General features: G+C 34.6%; 1 protein-coding gene across 3 annotated transcripts in view; it reads right to left on the reverse strand.

Annotated features, from left to right (window-relative positions):
- Positions 1-20,951, reverse strand: part of PIK3C2G (phosphatidylinositol-4-phosphate 3-kinase catalytic subunit type 2 gamma) — a 403,358-nt gene that overhangs the window by 79,477 nt on the left and 302,930 nt on the right. For all 3 annotated transcript variants that reach the window (XM_055280504.2, XM_055280503.2, XM_055280500.2), the window contains 3 exons: positions 11,511-11,700; positions 10,904-11,025; positions 7,341-7,449 (listed from right to left, as the gene is read on the reverse strand). In XM_055280504.2, the coding sequence (XP_055136479.2) occupies positions 7,341-7,449; positions 10,904-11,025; positions 11,511-11,700 (421 nt within the window). The remainder of the gene's footprint in view (positions 1-7,340; positions 7,450-10,903; positions 11,026-11,510; positions 11,701-20,951) is intronic.

Here is a 20,951-nt window from a genome sequence, read left to right on the forward strand (position 1 = left end):
TAATGTTTCAGATAAATCACTAAAAGATCCTGTGTCTATCCAAGAACTCTAGAATATTCTGTTAGTTGGGTGCCTCCCTATGAAATGTAGCATTCATCTCAAATAAGATGAGTCCTTCATACAGGATGATGATATGAGAACCTAACAGTAAAGAAAATTAGAGCTCCTTTTAGCATTCAGAAGTTGTATGCTCTGTGCATATATTGAGTATCTGTGTGTGTTTGTGTGATCTTAAAAGCCTTTTTTGATCCACATGTGAGATGGGACAGAATTAGGGTTTGGCATTTCCCTTCAATTTTCTAGGCTATTCTCAGAGCCACTGGTGGGTAGCAGCAAACAGCCCAGTAAGAAATCCTTTAATACTTTTTGGGCTGGAAAGTGACCACAGACTGAGGCCCTATAATAGTAACCTATGAGAGAATGGTTATCATAGAGCACAAGAAAGAGATGGAGAAGCAAAATGGCAGCTATCTCTTAAAACCAAGGGTAGCTTGGGTGATGGCTACAGTTTTAGTCTCCATTTTCTGGTGATAGTAGGTTAGGCCATTTTGTCCAAATATCCTAATGAGAATAATTGAAACAGCTGGACATTTGCTTTTTAAACTTTGCTGGAAAGTGTTAGACAGCCAACAAGATAGTGAAAAATTACCAGGGTAGGATCTGGAAGGCAGACACAAATTCAAGAATGTGGGTCCAGGATTTGGCACTGCTTCTCTGTTGTGGGTGTTTACTCACACAAGTGGGAGCAGTTGAGAGGCTGAGAAGTTAAGCAGCACTTTTGACCACTTTGCAGACACAGGAGGAAAGGAAATTGAAGCCAGGACTTCCAGGTAGGCTCCTGGTGAATCTGCCTCTCCTTGGGTCTGGACCCCAGAGGGCTATATCTGAGGAATAAGGATGAACCAGAAAGAGGCCCTCACAAAGGCTATAGCTCGGTTTCGAATAATCTGAATTGCTGCAATTGAATTTTGGCAATTTTAGATTGCTAATATCCCTATATTTAATTCTTTTCCACACTAAGATAATAGTAACCTAGGTGGTAAATTATTTCTGCAAAGTATATTGCAGTATAATATCTGGCCACAATAAAAAAGAAAATAACTAAACTCACAAGTGAACAAGACTACATGATTGAAAATCAGTAGAAACATTACACATTAGAATCATACATGCAGTGATTCTCAATAGTGGAGTTTTAAGAAAGATTTAAAAATAACTATGCTTACTATTTGCAGATATAATAAAAAAGGCTGAGATTTTCAGTAAAAATGGGGAACTCACATAAAAATGGAAATCATAACACTGAAAAACATAATGTTTGAAATTAAGAACTCAAAGAATGAGTTTAATAACATATTAAACACAGATAAAAGAGAATTAATAACCCAGAAGTTATGTCAGAAGAAGCTACTCAGAATGAGGCATGAAGAGACAAAATAATTAAAATATACAGCAGTAAGAGTAAGGAGTAGGAGGCATAAAGGATATAGTGAAAAGGTTTAACATATATGTTATTACAGTCCTAGAAAAAGAGAAGAGATGGTACAAGCAATATTTGAAGTCATAATATCTGAAAACTTTCCAAAACTGATGAAAGACATCATAGCACAAATTCAAGCTCTGAAGCTCAAGTATGATAAAAGGAACAACATTACATCTGAGCAGATTATAGTAAAAGTGCAAAAAACAGAAGCAGATATGTATCAGCAGATTATATTTATATATATCACCAGATTATATTCATATATATCAGCAGATATATGGATATAGCTACCTATATAAAGCTTTATTATATAAATTTTATATTTAATAATATAAAGCTTTATTATATATTACATATAGCTTTATATATATCACATTATATATAGCTTTATATATATCACTTTATATGTAAATATATATTTTATATAATTATAAGGCTGTATGATATATAGCTTTATATATAAATATATATTTTTATATAATTGCTATTAAAATAGTATTGTCAGCAAAAATATCCCTCAAGAATAAAAGACTAAACAAATGTTGATTATATGAATTAAAAAATAACTACTTCATCAGTTTATAGATACAGATATAAATGTACATTATTTGTAAATAATATAAGACACAAGTGGGTTAAATAGGCATAGGGCTCTAGGACCTTGTATCGTTGGGAAGTTCATCAAAATTCTAATTTATATTAGACTTAAATAGGTCAAAGACACATACTTTAATGTCTATGGTAATTCCTAACAGTAAAAGAGTTTATAACTCCTGAGGTTATGTAGGACAAAATGGAAAAATAAATACTAAATTTAAAAAAAGAATGGAAGAAAAGAGAGAGAGCATTAGGTGATAGACTTGAGTATAACATATACACATAGACACATGCACACATGTATTTATCCATGACAGTAGCAAATGTAAATAATTAAGCAGTACAAGTAAAAGATGAAAATTATGTTACTAGATTTAGAAAAAAACCCATCTGTGTGTTGCTTATAAGAGTGATCATTGAAATGGAAAAATATGAAATGATGAAAGTAAAGCAATGGAAAAAGTTGTATCATGCAGACACTAGCCAAAATAAAGCTGGCTTGGCTATATTAGTAATACAGAAGAAAGATTTTTCAGACAAAAGGCATCGTTAGAGATAGGAGAGACACGTGAACGTTAGTGAAAATTTCAATATAATGGGAAAAATATAACAATTCTCCATGTAAGTGATCCTAATAACAGCCACAAAACATATAAAGCAAAAATTAACAGGAAGATAATGAGAAGTAGTTAGATGTATAAATATAGTGGAATATTTCTCAAAACCTCTACTGGTACAAACAAACAAAAATCAGTCAAGATGACAATTTGCACTAATATACACATGTAGAACACTGCTTCTCACAATTACAGGGTGCATTCTTCTAAAGCATGCATGGAATTTTTACCTAAACTGACCATATTTAGGACGATAAAACATCACAAAATTTAGAAAAAACTGAAACTATAGGTGTGTTCTCTGACATACTTAAGCTAGAAATAAAATAACAAAAAGAGGCTAAATATGTTGAAAAAATTAAAAAGTACTTCCTAAAAATCCATGGCCACAAGAGAAATCACAATGAAAAGTTTATAAATATTTTGAAAGAATAAGAAAGAAAATATGGTATTGTATATCAAATTTGTATATACAGTATTATATAGAGAGATTTGTGGGGTGCAATCAAACCTTTACTAGAAGGGATTCGAATTTTAAACGTGTAAGTTAGATAGGTTGAAAGTAAAGTTAAGCAGCCATCTCTATAATTTTCCATATAGGTTGAAATTTTCCATATAGGTATAATTTTCCATATAGGTTGAAAGTAAAGTTAAGCAGCCATCTCTATAATCTCTATAATTTTCCATTGCCTTGGCATTCATTTTGAATATAAGTTGCACTTTCAAATACTAGAAGAAAGTCTTAGTCATCTTTGACAGTTTTCGGTTCTCTGCCTTCGAGCTCCTTGATGTGGTTGATCCAGATATTTCTTATACAACTACCTCCTGGTGACCATCTCTCTATGGGTCAGATAGATATAACCTTCTTGACTCACTCCACTCATACCCACACACTGCTTGCATTGCATAGATATGCTACAATGACTACCTTCAGTCACCGTTCAACTCTATAGAACCTGTGCCTGCTTGCTCTAAATCCTCTAATTGGAACTCCCTGTGGGAAACCTGCTTGGATAATGCCCTAAACTGCAATAAACGCTTTGGCCCACAGGTCCCTTGCTCTCTCTCTCTTGTTCTCTACCTGCTGCTTGAGTGTGTGTATTAATAAAGTGTGCATCTCAGGCAGGGCACAGTGGCTCACACCTGTAATCCCAGGACTTTGGGAGTCCGAGGCAGGCGGATCACCTGAGGTCAGGAGTTCAAGACCAGCCTGGCTAACATGGCAAAACCCCGTCTCTACTAAAAATACAAAAATAGGCTGAGTGTGGTGGTGGGCACCTGTAATCCCAGCTACTGGGGAGGCTGAGGCGGGATAATTGCTTGAACCTGGGAGGCAGAGGTTGTGGTGAGCCGAGATCACGCCATTACACTCCAGCGTGAGTGATGAGCAAAACTCCGTCTCAAAAAAAAAAAAAAATGTGCATTTTATTTATGGATAAAGAAGCATTACATGAAAGGCACATTGTAAACCTGAATAAAGGAGAAGAGCCGTTGATCATAGATCACCCCAAAAGATTCACACATTTATGACATTGAGGTAGGGTATGTTCTTACTAAGAAAATACTGATACATTTCACTTCATTAAATTAAGCATTTCTGTTCATCGGAAGACATGATAGAGCAAAGGGACAAGGTCAGAGTAGAAGAAAATTGTTTTCAATCTGTTTAAATAATGAAGAACTTCTATCCACAATATATGAAGAAATACACCTTCTAACAATTTCAACCAAGAAATGAATCAATAAATGAATGTTAAATAACTCAATAGAAAAATGGTAAAGAGACATGAACTGGCACTTCGTGAAAGAAGATATCCAAATGACCAAAAAACATAACAAAAAGTGTTCAAGCTCATTAGTAACAGGAAAACGCAAGCTAAGAGGTCAATGAGATGCACACCAACCAGAATGGCCCCAATTTAAAAGATTAAAAAGACCAAGTATAGAAAATTGGAAAATGTATTTATTGCAAATGAGAGAACAAACTGGTCATTATAAGGTTGAAATAAGTATATCCTACCATCTGGAAATTGCATTCCTGGGTGTAGGAACAACATGTGGATACTGAGTCATGCATGTGAAAGAATGTTCGTAACAGTATGGTTTGTAATAGCCCCAAACTGGAAACATTCCAAAAGTCTATGTACAGAAATATCTACAGATGAATTGTAATATGTTTGTATAATAAAATATTATACAACAACAAAAATCCATGAACCTTGGAAATGGGCTATCACTGCATTGTCGGCTTAAAACCAGTCATTCTATTATTATTTGTTAGTTCAGGTGTTTGAGAGGGCTCAGCTGGGTGTTCTGCGTGGGGTCTCTGATGAAACTGTGATCATTTGGTGGTTGGGGGATGGAGTCCCAGCTGGAGACTGGTACAGCTGCTGTTGCTTAGATATCTCTCTTCGGATTTGATCTTTTTGGTTTCTCTGCCTGGCAGACTCAGGGTAGGTCAGCTTGCAAGATGGCATCTGAAGGCTCCCGCAGTGACCATTCCAAAAGAAATTGTTAGAAGGTGCGTGGCATTTTCTAACCTATCTTGGAAGTCATAAAGGGTCACTTCCACCATATTCTATTTGATGAGCAAATGACAGAAGCCCTCTTGGGACCAAGAGGGTGGGACACAAGCTGCCTCCTCTTGACGGGAGGGTGGCAAAGAATTTTCAGACATGTTTTGAAACTACTGCACGGTTACAGGGGTGTTCTTATAATTTACCCCGGAACTGTTTAATTTTCTTTTGTGGATGTTTCTGAGTGTGTTTACATTTTACAATTTAAAGGTGAAAAAAAAATAGTAAGAAGAACAATGTGCTAGTCTAGTAAGGAGGGCCAAGATCTACCAAAGTGGTGAGGGGCATTGTACTTCACAGTGTTTTTAGTTCCTCATGACTCCTGGGATGGTTAATTTTGTCTGTCAACTTGGCTGGGTCACAGTACCCCTATATTTGGTCAAACATTATTGTGGATGTTTCTGTGAAGGTGTTTTTTTGGATGAGATTCATATTGAAATTGGTAGAGTTTCAGTAAAGCATATTACTCTTCCTAATATGGGTAGGCCTCATCCAATCAATTGAATACCTAAACAGAACAAAGACTTACCTCTGAGCAGAATGTCTTGGGACTCAGATGGTAAATAATCTCCTCTGGTCTCCAGCCTGCCAGCCCACCCTACAGATTTTGGATTTGCACCTCCACAATCATGTGAGCCAATTAAACAAATTTCTTCTTTTCTCTCTCTCTTTCTGTCTCTCACACACACACAGACACACACAGACACATACAGACACAGAGACACACACACACACACACACACACAATTTTGTTGGTTCAGTTTCTCTGGAGAACCCTGACTAACAAGCTCTCTAAGGCCTAGTTTTAGTTTCTAACAACTTGGGCTTGCGTCCAAACTCTTACCTCACAAGAATGCTGAGATCCATCAGAGCTGTGTCCTTGCACGTTTTCTTAGATCCCTGTGATAGGCAGAATAATACTCCCTACCAAAAGATGTTCATGTCCTAATCCCTGGAAACTCTGAATATGTTACCTTACATGGCAAAAGAGACTTTGCAGATAAAATTACGTTAGGAATCCTGAGATGGTGAGATTATCCTAAATTACCCAGATGGACACAATGTAATCACAAGAGCCCTTCTGAGAGGGAGGCAGGAGGGTCAGAATTTGAGCCAAAGAAGATGTGATGACACGATCAGAGGTCAGAGTGTGCCACTGTGTCGCTGGAAGAGAGCCACAAGCCAAGGAACACAAGCAGCCTCTAGAAATTGAAAAGATTCCAGAACCAGCCCACTAACATTTTGATTTTAATTCCATAAAACCTGTTTTTCAAACTTCTGAATTCCAGAACGGAAAGAAAATTGATATGTACTGTTCAAAGCCACCAAGTGCGTGGTAACTTGACACAGCAGCAACATATTTTAATTTTAAGAATACGATTTCTTTTTGGTTTTTCTCACTCATAATTTTTCTTACATTGTTGAGATACTTCCCCAGACCACCTCTGTTAAATCCTACTCAGCGTTAAAGGCTCAGCTCAGGTGCCCGCTTCTCCTTTATTATTGCATTGGGAATGATTCTTACTCCTCTAAAACTCTAGAACACTTCACAGCACTGATCGTCCATTTATCACATATTATTTCATTGAAGTTGTTTGAAGTCAAGGTTCTATACTTGTTTTGCTGCTCCACAGTTTTCAGTTCATGTATTTTATACAAATTAGGCATACATATTCATTGGATGAATGAACCCAAAGAATGTTATCATAAAATATTATTATTATTAGAGACTGAATCTGGATCTGTCACCCAGGCTGGAGTGCAGTGGCACTATCATAGCTCACTGCAGCTTCCAACTCCTGGGCTCAAATGACTCTTCTGCCTCAGCCTCCTGAGTAGCTGGGACTACAGGCATGTGTCACCGTGCCTGGATAATTTGAAAAATTTTTTGTAGAGATAAGGTCTCGTTTTGTGGCCCAGGATTGACTTAAACTCCCGGCTTTAAGCAATCTTCCCACCTTGACCTCCCAAAGTACTGGGATTACAGATATAAACCACCACACTCACATATAAAATATAAAATAGTTGATGTTTTATGTAAAAATAGAAAAATAAATTATAACATACGTTTGTAACTTCATGTGATCCATTTAATATCTGTTCCATGTAATGATTTAGATCTCTGAATCTTCTGTGATCTGAATTTGTAAAAGGTAGGTGCCACCAATGAGGAAACCTGTTTTAAGAGAAAAAAAAAGTTATCTTCATTAGTTTGAAAATTGGCCTTTTCATCTTAGGATTGTTCACGAAGTTACAGCTGTATCAGATGGAAGGGCCAACGAAAACATTTGAAAAAGTCATCGTCTATGTGATTAATCCTCAGAGTTTTATTAATATGGCTGTGGTCATTCATGCCATATTAATGGTCATTAATATTAATACTAATTTAATTTAATTTGACATTAAATTAATTTATATGTCCCTTCTTACTATATTTATGGCAGACCACACATTTTGTTTTTTAAACATATGTGGGGTCTTAAAAAAAGACTGTCTGAAGTTAATGGTTCAAAATTTTTCAAAAGGTTCAGATTGTGTTGTTTCTTCTGGGTTCACTAGAGACACCATTACATTAACTAAATTAAGCATTTTAGCAAGTGACATATGCTTACATCTGCTCTTAGCCTTCTAGAAAATAGTAATACTTTCCCAAAGAGTCTGACTACTTGCAGAATTTCCTTTGCACAATCTGATGATTCATCTTGATGGGTTGAATTTGATGAGGACCAATTATTAGGTGGGATGACCGGTAATGGGTAGCATTTGGTAACATATCTTGCTGTCTACATATACCCTTTCAGGAACTACCTAGCAGCCTCCTCTGACTCCAATCATACTGCTGCCTCATCCACACTTCTGCTTCTTTGGTAGGAACCACAGCTTGGCTACCATGCTTGGAGGGGGAATGAACATGGAGGATAGTAAAGGACAGTCAGCAAAGATACAGATGTATGTGATAATTTCATGGCACCCCACTGATTACTGTTGGAAATGTCAGGAAAGTCCAAAACTCTATGCTTGTATATTTTAACAATGAACATTTTATTTTTTAAAGTGTCTTGCAGACTCTAAGACTTAAGAGTCTTTAAAATTTTTTATCCAAATTTAATCATGAAAATTAGTACCAGTATACAATCAATTGAGCATATAGCATAGAAGATAGATAGATAGATAGGTAGGTAGAGAGATAGATCTATATTCTATATATCTATATATGCATGGTATTTTTGGGGGAGAAATGAATTTGATAAATGAGAGATTAGGCTGGTTTTAAGTATTAATTCATATGTCTGTGTGAATTTTCCTTGTTGGTAGAACAAAACAGAAGTCTACGTCAATTCTGCTACTTTGTTAATATTTTTATAGATATATGTACTAAAACATCTTATGTATAAATAAGTACATGAAAGTTGAGGAATGCTTCTATAATACTGTCATTTAATTGAAACTTCTTTGAATTATATGTCAAATACAGCAGTTATTGAAAATTACTTTTTATGATCTTTTGTCTGACAGTATCATCATATCCTCCCTCAATTTCATTCGCAACAAAGATTAGAAAACATCTAACAGATTTGATTTGATGTTTGATTATTAGAGTAATTCATTTTCTCAATACCAACACCAATATTTTGATTTGCCCTTTTGTCTGGTCCTCAGAAGTTTCTATAGCCTGATCAATGTACCAAAATAAAATTGTGGATGGTTGGGAGAAGAAAGTCAACTCCCGCCAAGCATATTACTTTTCTAAAAAAGATTATTAATTTTAAGGAATATTTTCATGTCGTGTACCCCTGGAAGTTACCCAGAAACACAAATCGCTGATTTGAAGTCCACTGTTCGATGGTATGAACTGATTAAAATTTCATTCTTCATGACTGACTTTCTGATCATGCCTTCCAGATGACATTTACATAACTCTTGTAGGGCTTCCCTCAGTAAATTTAGAAGTCATAGGGAATCTTCATCCTTTATTTATGTGCATCACTGTAAGCCTGGGTCCCTTTGTGAGTGTCAGCATGCAAACAGTGTTCAGGGAACATAGGACAAAATGTTCCTTGCCTCCACAGGTTGCTTACACAGTTTGAAAATCAATGTAAGAACCTCCAGGCAGCAGTAATGAGCAAAGCAGAATCCCAACAAAAGCTGAAAACTGAAAAGAGGCCAATTGAGATAGATTATTAGAATTTTTAAAGTTTTACAAGTTATACTGATATGTATTGGTGAGGTACAGTGTAGAATAGAGACATTTTTGAAAAAGGATAGCCATTAAACAAAGATTAACATATTCTTCTCACTTATTAATTAGTAGGATATCATGGCAAACATTGATGTTGAATGTGGTATTTGCAGCCAAACTTGAGATTTTTTTTTTTGCCTGTGTCTCTTTTTTTCAGTTATTCTATCAGATTTTTTGATAATTCTAAAACTTGATGTTACTTCTAAAAGTTTCCAGAATGACTTTACCTCCCTCTCAGTCTCTTGAGTGTGTTCTTAATTTCTGGACTTCCTGATGCTCAAAGCATCTGAATTTCAAAAATCCCTGTTACATATGCCAGTACAGTTTTTTTTTTTTTTCGTGAATGTGAACTACTCAATTTTTAATATTGTGCAATATCTCCCTATGCACTAACTTTGCTTATATTTATATTTTGGAAGGTGACTAAATCCTGAAAGCTGAGTAAAAATCCACATGTATCAAGTATGCCAGGTAAAGTATAAACAATTACATCATAAAAGGACCATTTACTTTACCTAACAAAAATCTCACTGTGGATAAAACATCTGATTAACCTAAATGCAATATCATAATTTCTGGAAAGCTCACATTTTTAAAATCAAGATACACCTTTTTTATAGACTGAAGTCTATGATCAAAGTTTGACTGCTTCTAAGTGATGAATTTTTGAAGGGTTATTTGAATAGCAGTTATTTTTATGATATTTTTAGTTTGCTTATGTTTAACATTTTTCCATTATAACATAAATGAAAATAATGATTTCCAAGATGCCTTCAAAATGAACAAAATAACAAATTCAATTTAGATAATGCAAGTTAATAATTTAAAAGTTAAAAATTAATAGCAACAAAATGAGTTAGTAATATATGAATTGATATAAATACATTTACATTTTTTCTGTTATTGAAATTAAATATATATTTAATAAGTATATATGTAATTATATATAATTAAATATGTATATTAATAAGCCTATGTATATATAGGCTTTATATTACAGTTATTTGTTGAAAAAGTAAACATATCCAATTTTCTTCTGCAATTTCAATTTCAATTGTATTTTTATAAAAAATAACTAAGAGGATTAAATTAAAAACAGGCAAATGAGACTATTTTCCCAACAATCGAAGAAAAACGATGTAGCTTTTGAAATTGTCTGTCTACAAAATCAATGACTGGAAGTAAAAATAAAATTGCAAATCTTGTTCTGTTTTATGAGACAAAAGATTCTTCACTCTGAGAGCAATTCAGACTCTGCTGGGATAGATTCAATGGCATTGGAGTCAGAATACTGTGTTGCTCACAAATAGAAAATCCCATAACCATAATTTTTCTTTTTGCTCAAGGACAAGTACTGAAGGCAAAACAATGTAAAAGGACAGTGCCTTACTCTGGGAGAGTCAGTGATGCAAACTGCTTCTGAAGTTGGCTGTGAAGTTTTGAAAACTGGTCAAATGATTTTTCTATCAGGCCTGTTTTGTTGTTGCTGTATTTCACCTGGATCAGATACAGCTGCAGAAAGTAAATAGATAGAAATCAAAAGATGGCAATATCAGCCTGTGATACATTCTAAAACACGATTTTATGTAAACCAAACAAAGGAAGAACCTTTCTGCAAAACATTATCATAAAAGCTAGGAGATGCATTTTGTAAAGGCAAAATTACCTATAAATAATATCTAAGAGTATCATGATCGTATGTGCTAGGAACAGATTGCCTAATTTTTGCTTTTCTTGTGGACATTTTAATTAGTTCTTGATTTATACTCTACCACAGGGCAGGAATTGTTCTCTTTGATGGTTCCCTACTCATAGCTCTTGTTGTTATGATTTTTCCTTGGAACATCCTCTTAATGACACTTCTGCTTAAATTGTAAATTATTTTTCGTTTGCATAGTAAAAAATTAGGCTATAAGAAAGGTTGTGTAGCATAGTGAAGAGAAGTCTGAGATAAAGTCAAGTGATACGTAAGTCAAGATGATGGGCTTTAAACTTACATTACTGGATTTCTTGCTGAACCCTAAAATTGTTGCTCTTTGAATCGACCTAGTTGTATTCAGCAAGCAGGATTCCTGAGGAAAAGTCTGTGAAGTAGATTTGGCAGGGCTTATGGCTGACATTTGTGCAAGTGTGTGGATCAAGTTATTCAATTTAACAGGGAAACACTCCAGACTTTCCTTTATTTTCCTAGAGAAATGTAAAAGAAAAGACAGTGAGTAACACTCCTCTGCATCTACTTATTTCATTTATGATCTGTTTCTTTGTGTTTGTCAGTGTGAGGGGACAAAGCCAAGAGCCATGCATGTTTATTTGGAGCCCAACTATTAAATGTTATTTGTATAAACTTCAAGTTCGCATCTGGAGTTATTAGCAAATAAATATACAAGAAACTCTTGTGATGAAATATAAAACTGTAGTTGCTATAGTGTATAACTACATTTTAAAAAGATTTTGTTGTGGCCGGGCACGGTGGCTCACATCTGTAATCCCAGCACTTTGGGAGGCCCAGGCGGGTGGATCACGAGGTCAGGAGATCGAGACTATCCTGGTTAACACGATGAAACCCCGTCTTTACTAAAAATACAAAAAATTAGCCGGGCGTGGTGGCAGGTGCCTGTAGTCCCAGCTACTCTGGAGGCTGAGGCAGGAGAATGGCGTGAACCCGGGAGGCGAAGCTTGCAGTGAACCGAGATGGCGCCATGGCACTCCAGCCTGGGCAACAGAGGGAGACTCCATCTCAAAAAAAATAATAATTTTTTTTGTTTATTTGGGGGAATTTTAAAAAAAATTAATTCCAGCTTATATTTATTTAAAATATTTACAAAATTCCAGAAGTAACGCAAATTCCAAGAAGCCTAGTAGCTATTCCCATACTTTCTACCCTATTCTTTCCCTTCCCTTATATGTAAACAGTTTTAACACTTATGGCTCAACTTTCATTGTTTAATTTTTAATTTAAATTGTATTTTTGTATTTTTTATGTTTTTCTATCTTTAAAAAAGGTAGCATACTTAAGTACTATATTGAACAGACAAGTATTTTATATAAAATATTTTTCATTCTTTGTTTTTCTTTGTTTTTGGTGTTTTTATTTTTGTCGTCTCTGCTTTTGAAAGGTTTTTTCGTATTTAAGAAAGTTTGCATTCTGATGGTATAATAATTTATTTCTATATTTTCCTTTACCTCTTCTTTTTTGTTATTTTTAATTCATTCTCTATTGAGAGCAATATCGAAATCAGCTAATAGCTTCTATTTTTATACTGTTCGTTCCCTTTTCTCCAGTATCTGACTTGTGATATTACCCTTTTAATCTCGGTTAATACCATAAAGCAAACAGTATGCTTATTCTACTTTTAATTTGTGCTTCCTAGCCCCTACTTCCTTTTTTTTTTTTTTTTTCCAGAGATAGGGTCTTACTCTGTCACCCAGGCTGGAACACAGTGGTGAGACGGTAGCGCACTGCAGCCTCTGAATCCTAGGTTCAAAGGATCCTCCCTCCTCAGCTTCCTGAGTAGCTAGGATTAGAGGCATGTGCCAGTATGCCTGTCTAAACCCACCTCCACTTTTTATTCACCTACAATTGTACAGTACAATTGGACTATATTGGATAGTATGTATACTAAACACACTTTGCAGTTTCTCTTATAACCTTCACTTAATTTTAAACTCTCTACCAGTCCTTATGCCCACGTCTCTACAATCACTTTGATTACCTGAAACTCATGTTCCAGTAAATTCTTCAAGAAGTGCTCAAGGAAATAAGTTTCTGAATTCTTGTAAGCTGACAACAGTTGATCTGTGGCCTTTATACTTGAAAGTTAGTTTGCCTGGATATGACATCATTAGCTCACATTTTCTTTTTTGAGTGCCATAAAGCTATTCTATTTTCTTCTGGAATAAAGGATTACTATTCAAAACTCTGATGACGTAGTAAATTATTTCCCATATAAGCGAGTTAGTCTTCGGCCTACATGCTTAAAGAAAGTTTCTCTTTCTGCAAAGTTCAGTAGTTTTTCTAAAACATGCTTCTGTATTGGTTTTTCTGGGTCATTTTTTTAAATAGTGCCCTTTCAATATGTAATTTCAAATCCTTTCACTTTTGAAATTTTTTTCTTAAATTATTGTCTTAGTATTTGTTAAAATACTAAATATGCTATTTAGTTTTGATATAGTTTTATATATTATTTCATTTTCTATTTTTCAGGGACTACTATTATATGTACATTGGATCTTCATTGCCTTTCTTTATTTCTTTTTTATTTTAAAAGTCCTCTCTGTTTTCACCTTCTTTCTTGAGGCATTGTGTGTTTTGTTGTGTTTGTTCATTCCCATGTCTCTTCTAGCTTATTGTTTGTAAAATCATGTTTTCTTTTATTTCTAATTCTTTCTTGGGTTCAATCACTTCCTTTCTGAGGTTTCCTGATTGTGGTCTATGTTGTTCCTTCATATATTTATCATTTGCTTAATTTCTTTTATCTCAATTAAATATAAGGATACAGTTTATCCTTTTGGTGGGCATGTCTTTCTGGCCCACTTTTTTTGTAAGGATATTATTTTGCTTCTTATTTCTCTTTTTCTTGTTGTAATTCTATATGACTTTCAACCATGGTTATTTTTCTTGTTCATTTGTATATAAAATGAGTATTCCTGAACTTTCAGGAAGGAGTAGAGGATTTTTTAGGGTCTGGGGCTTCCTTTTCTGTTGCTGTCACATAGTGATTAAAAAAAAAATGATTTTGGCTAGGTGCGATGGCTCCTGCCTATAATCCCAGCACTTTGGGAGGCTGAGGCCAGTGGATCACCTGAGGTCAGGAGTTTGAGACCAGTGAAACCCCGTCTCTACTAAAAATACAAAAAATTAGCCAGGCATGGTGGCAGATGCCTGTAATCCCAGCTACTTGTGAGACTGAGGCAGGAGAATTCCTTGGACCTGGGAGGTGGAGGTTGCAGTGAGCCAAGATTGTGCCACTGCATTCCAGCCTAGGCAACAAGAGCAAAACTGTCTCTCTCTCTATATATATATATAAAATTTCATACAATACATTCTGAGATATTTCTCCTTTGATCCCCTCCCTCCAACTTTTTCTGGACTTTGATTTTCCCTTTGCTAATATTATCTCTTGTCCACGCAATTTGGATTATATGTCCAACAGTTTCTCTTCAGTGTGAGAGAGACCTTTTTCTTGGAAGAAAGCCCCAGTTAAAGTTGAGAATTCATAGAATGCCTAATCTTTTTATATTTGCCACAGAACCCTCACCCTTGCCTGTGAAATAGAGTATGCAAAAAGTACTTCCAATTTCAACTGCTTTTCTCAAATTAGCCTGCTCAGCTTCCAACAAATAGCTGTTGACTCTTTTGGAGTCCTGCTCTCAGGTCAGCCAGAGTACCTGTGGTTTCCCTTAGCTTCCTTCTATCCCAATGCTTGTACCACACAAATCTTGTAATTTAATGGTTTGCCTCCACCTGCTTTTATTGTACGGTTCTTTGGGTATACCTTGTTGCCTAGTTTTGTCATAAATGTTGTCCAAGCTTTTGGATTTTGCTATCCTGGTTGATTTGCCTGTTATATGTAAGAGATTTAGGGACATTTAAAAACTTGGCATTTTAGCATATATAATTCAAGCAACACAGGAAAATATAAAGTAAAATGTGAAAGGTTCCCTTTTTCTTTTCTCCATGGGAGGCCAGTGCTCCTCCCCAGAAATAACCACTGTAAGAAGTTTGACATCATTCTTTTTTGAACTTTCTCTATATATTTGTGCAAACACACAGACATGCAAACACACAGACATGCAAACACAAAGACATGCAAACACACAGACATGCAAACACACAGACATACACATTGTCCTTATTCCCATTACATGCCAGGTGCTATTCTAGTGATAGGATTTAGCAATGAACAAAAGAGACGGAAGTTTTTTGCCCTCTTAGAGTTTGTATAATCTAAAATTCTGATAGTAATTAATCAAGTAAAAATATAAAATTTGATAAACTAATACATATTATAAAAGAAAATAGGAAATAGGGAGAGGAAATATGGGGGTAGATAATAGTTTTACAATTTTAAATAGGATGCCCACTGAAAAGTGCTCATCTCACTGAAAAGATGAGCTGAATGATTTGACAAAGACCTTAACTTGCCATGAAAGTAGGCCATGGGAATTCTGATGAAATGCATTTTAGGCAGAAGCAACAGCTAGTCCACAAGCTCAGAAGTAGATGAATGACTAGAGTGTTTAATGAGCAGCAAGAGGACGGCAGTGTGGCTGACACAAAGTGAGCAGAGAAAGAAGGGAATCAAAGACCTAAAGGGCACAATTGCATAAGAACTTCGACTTTGTGTGAGATGAGAGTTAGAGAAGAATCACAATTGTATGTAATGTTGCAAATTTTTTTTTGTTAACTTAATAATATATTTTACAGGGAAAAATTAATAGTAACTGGTACATAGTAAGTGATCCAAAAATATTTGTTGTATGACTAAACTACCTTTCTAATTCAGAACATAGCATTAAATCATATTTTTAAATGGCTACATGGTTTCTCTAAATATGGGTGAACAATGTTGAATGTAACAATTTTTTAAATTGCGAAGACATTTTTTTCTTTACTGTTTAACTTTGTCCAAAACCAAGGGTCTGTATATACACAAGCCTGTTTCTGGCCTCCTCATTTTGTTGCATTTATCTCTTTGTCTATCTCTGTGTCAGTATTACACTATCCTAAATAGCTGGAACTTTATAGTACATCTTGAAATCCAGAAGAACGATTATTTTACCTCATTTTCTTTAGGGGGTTCTTCACTATTCTAGGCCCTTTGACCTCCTAAATACATTTTAGAATTAGCTTATCAAGTTCCCCCACACACAAAACCAACAGGTAAGGATTTTGAATGTACTGTATGCAAATTACAAATCAATTTGGAGAATATTAACATCTCTATAGTATTAAGACATTCAGTTCACGACTGTGGTATATTGTTCTATTTAGTTTGGTCTTGCATATTTTTTGTTGGAGTTATTCTTTGGTTTGGCATATTTTGTATGGCGTAAATGCTATCTTTACTAACTTTTAATTCATATTTGATAATATATGAGTAGATCTTTAACTCTTATTAATTAACAACATACTGTGTAGTCATGTAACCTGCAAATAATGGTAGTGGCTGTTTTTGTCACTCTGCACTGCTAAGAAACTTCCACTTCAATATTAAATGGAAGTGGTGATAGCAACCATTTTTGGTGTGTTCTTGATTTCAAAGGAAAAACTTTCAATGTTTACTGTTAAGCATAATGTTTTCTGTAGGTTTTTAGCTATATGTTAATGACATTCTTTTCTATTTCTATTTTTTTCCTAAATGAATGGTTCTACATTTTATTAACTACTTTTCTGTATCTATTTAGGTGATCATATATTTTCTTTTTAATTTTTAAAGTACTGAGTCTTAAATGTTTACTTTGTAACCACTTATTTTACTAAATTCTTGTTATTTTGATTTGTTTGTGTGCGTGTGTGTGTGTTAATTCTCCGGGATTGTATTAATTATTGTATTATTCACTTGAAAAAATAACTGCATAACAAAGTTTAATTAGAGAGCTTTCTTATCAATATAGAAGATACTATCTTTTCCCCACCATTAGTGAGAATGCTTATCATTTTTAACTTTTGAAAGTATGATGCTTATCTAAGCTTGGATCTATTCTGAGTGTACTAAAATTTTCCAGGAGGAATGGATGTTGAATGTAATCCAATATGACTTTTCTGGGTTGGCATCTATCAAAGTGATCATGCAATGCCTTCTTTACAACTAATCTGCCATGTCCTCAATGTTAAAAATGTACTTCAATTATGTTTAATAATTTTCCCTTCAATTTCATAAAAATTCAAGGCCATTTATCTTGTTCTGGTCTTAAACTTTTTTGAATAAATTCCAAATTTTTCCACTATTATACATCAGTTTAGGCCAAAACTTGCTAAGAAAGTTAAAATATGACTCTGATCCCATTATTCATCCCAGTGTTCACCATTTCTAAAGACGTTGTTTGCACTTACGAATTTGCAGGTACACAGTGCAGTACAAAACATTATTTCTTCATCAGCACTTTAAAGACATGAGGATAATAATAATAGTAGGAGTATAATATTAATCATCATTTATGGAGACTCTACCATTCATTCATTGAACATTGATCCAACAAATATTTACTGAACACATTTTATTTGCTGGAGTGAAAAGCTTTAGGGTGATAGCATGTACTCACTTCTCATGAAGATATCAGTTTTAAGTTTTGTGAATCATAAATTTTAAGTTTTGATGAACTCACCCTCACAAAATCTCAACTATGCCCATACCTTATTCTTACATTGCCCAACAGTTAGGATGTAAGAAGGCTGAAAATGAAGGGTGACACTTTATGGTCAGCCCACGGTTTGGGGACAGACTTTCACTCAAATCCATCTCCTATCTCTCAGGTGTCAGACTTAACGGGTCAGACAAAACAGTGTTGTTAACTATGATTGGACTTGGGACTGGGGCTCTGAGTGTAGTAGGTTTCAGGCCTCTGTGAGCATCTAATTTATCCAAGTAATAGCTCCCTGATTTATTTTGTTTAATGGCAGCATTAGCAGGATTATGCTTTGGATTATCCTTATATTACAGGAATAAAGCAGCAGCTGGGAGGATTTTAGCTCTTAAGTTTCCTAAGGGAAGCCTCCCAGCAGTGTTGATAAACACTTTTAACCCTCCCTTGCTAGGCACTATTCTATGTGCTGGGAGGTAAAGAAGAGAAACCAGATTTCTGCCCTGAGGAAGTATATATCCCTTGGCAGGTAGTACACTAAATGCTTCATGTTAATCTTTTCATCCTTAGAGAAGAGCAGTCAAATTATTTCAGCAATAGATAAGAAAATGACCAGGAGAAGTTAAATGCATACCAAAGGTGACATCACCTAAGAAGTAGTAACTGAAGAATTCTACTCATGTTTATCTGATTCCTTAGTCTTTGCTCTCACTGTGGATTTTAAAAAGCAAACAATAATTCAATTTTGTCTTTCAGAGAAAAATAAGCCAATAACTTGTGGAATTCTCAGGTGGATCAAAGGTACTAAGACAATGATCCTTTGATTTTTACATAGAAATAACCCTTAGGTAAAAAAATGTAACATAATTCTAGCTGCCAAGGAACATAGTCTAAAGGGACCTATAATAAGCATAAAATTTCTTAAGTCTTAGGTCCTGTCTTAAAAAGTGTGTACACATTGTATTCTACTTCATAATATATGCACTTTTTATATAAACTGAGTATTTTAATTGTTTATCATCAGAAACAATTGCTTCTAATAGGTTTCCTAGCACTGTGTGTGTGAATGGGCAATTGAGTCTATCAGTCTCAGAAAACTGAGTTGAATCCAGAGCTCTGATCTTCTGTGTCAGGTTCAGCATCTAGGCAGATTATTTTTTCTCAAATTAAATATAAATTCACATTTATGTTGATATGTGACTACAAATGGCAAACATTTTTTGCTACTTTATGAGCTACATCAGACTAAGCATTGAGAAGAGATGACTGATGCCATTAGCAGTTGAACGAAGGTTCTTAGGCAACACCTGATGGAGATGTCTACGAGAGCATATTTCGATTTACAGTTTAAATTGTGCATATATTTGGCAGTTGGATAGAATAACTGTTTCAATGGTCAGTCTCTTTAATAGTCACAGGAAAATATTTCTCATAAGGCTTCTGTGAAGGAATTTGCATGAGAACATTATTTTACCACTGATACTATGAGTTTATAATATATAAATACAGGAAGAGTTGCAATTGACTCACTCCCCATGAACAAATTTCTTCATCTAAATCTCAAACTTCGTTTCATTGCAGTATTCTGGCATGTGCAAGAAACACATTACTTTGTTTTTTGTACTGAAGTTACTGACTGAGTGTCCAGCTTTACAAGTCACTCTTAATCATTCAAGGGGAACAATGAATTAATACAATTTTGTCATAGTTTCTTTTATCGCATAAAGAAAAATAGTAGTTCGGCATTGAATTTGTAATCTCTGAAATATATGACCAGTGCTTTCTCTTACTTAAGCTTATGAAGTATGCTTTCGGATAATTCCTATTTTACTACAAATTTATACTGCACTAAGTATTCGAAAACATATTTTTTAAGCAAAAAAATTTACTATTCCTACATGAGCTCAGTGACAATCATTGTTAATGTATTCTGGGTACATGATAAAATGATTCATTTCTATGCACTTTTATTCTTAAAAATTCAAAATTGCACGCATAGAGAAAAGAGCACATGATGATTTTGGTTGCACATGTATGTAATGTGTATATACACATTTGACTCCAAACTTTAAAGTTTATGTTCTAATCCTTTAAACAAAATAAGATGCTAAAAAGGATATGTCATATTAATCATTGAGGCTTTGATAGCGTGGTATGCCAGTTTGAGAAACATAGCTATAAGCATGTAGATGTTTTTCTTATGATGGTCTTTCAACTAATCTGAAGACACTAAAGTTAAAGAACATTTATATTTATCTGACAGTCAGGACATTAAGAGTTCCATATGCAGGACTTTTTTCCATATGATTTGGCATAGTTGTGTCCTGGGAAGAGCACTCATTATGCGAGGAATAAACCTTGTTCTAATCTGTACTCACTAGGTCTACCTATTGTCTCAAGAAAGTCATTGTTGAACAATTTCAGGATATTCAACTGTTGCATCTATAAAATGTAGTTGATGACTCATGCCGGTGATCTCAAGAAAGTCATTGTTGAATGACTTCAGGAGACTCAATTGCTATATTTATAAAATATAACTGATTACTAAACCATGCCATTTCCCAAGATCATTCATAGGATCAAATTAGATAAAGGAGGAAAAGTCTTTGGAAATGAAATAGTATTATGCAAATATTATTTCAGAAAATGTACTACCAATGAGTAAAGAAATAAATGCATATGAGTCTAAAAGGTAGCAAACTATACAAAGAGGGATACAAGAGAAAATGAATGTACAAATTTATTGTTAAAAGGAAACTGGGTTGTGGTGCGCTCTCGAACTCCTACAAGAGAGATATGAGGTAAGGATTAGAACAAGCAGCATCTTTAGCGTTTATTTTCTTATTTTCTTTCTTCTCCCCATCCCCTTTCTCCTGCTTTATGGTTTATATATTGGCTTAAAGACTAACAAACTTAAAGGTCTTTGTTGTTTTCCAAGTTGAGGTTTCAAGTCTTCAGAATTCATGCTACAAGTTCAGCTAGTCTTACGTAAATGTCATCACAGGCACCAAACTGCATTCAAACAAGAGTTTTGGGCTGTGGACTTGGCTGGGAGTGGATCATTCTTTTACCTTTTTAGATAGATGCCTTATGAAATTGACCAAATCAGAACAAACTGAATCAAGGAACCAGGG

Source organism: Symphalangus syndactylus, chromosome 5 (assembly GCF_028878055.3).
Source record: "Symphalangus syndactylus isolate Jambi chromosome 5, NHGRI_mSymSyn1-v2.1_pri, whole genome shotgun sequence".
NCBI lineage: Eukaryota > Metazoa > Chordata > Mammalia > Primates > Hylobatidae > Symphalangus > Symphalangus syndactylus.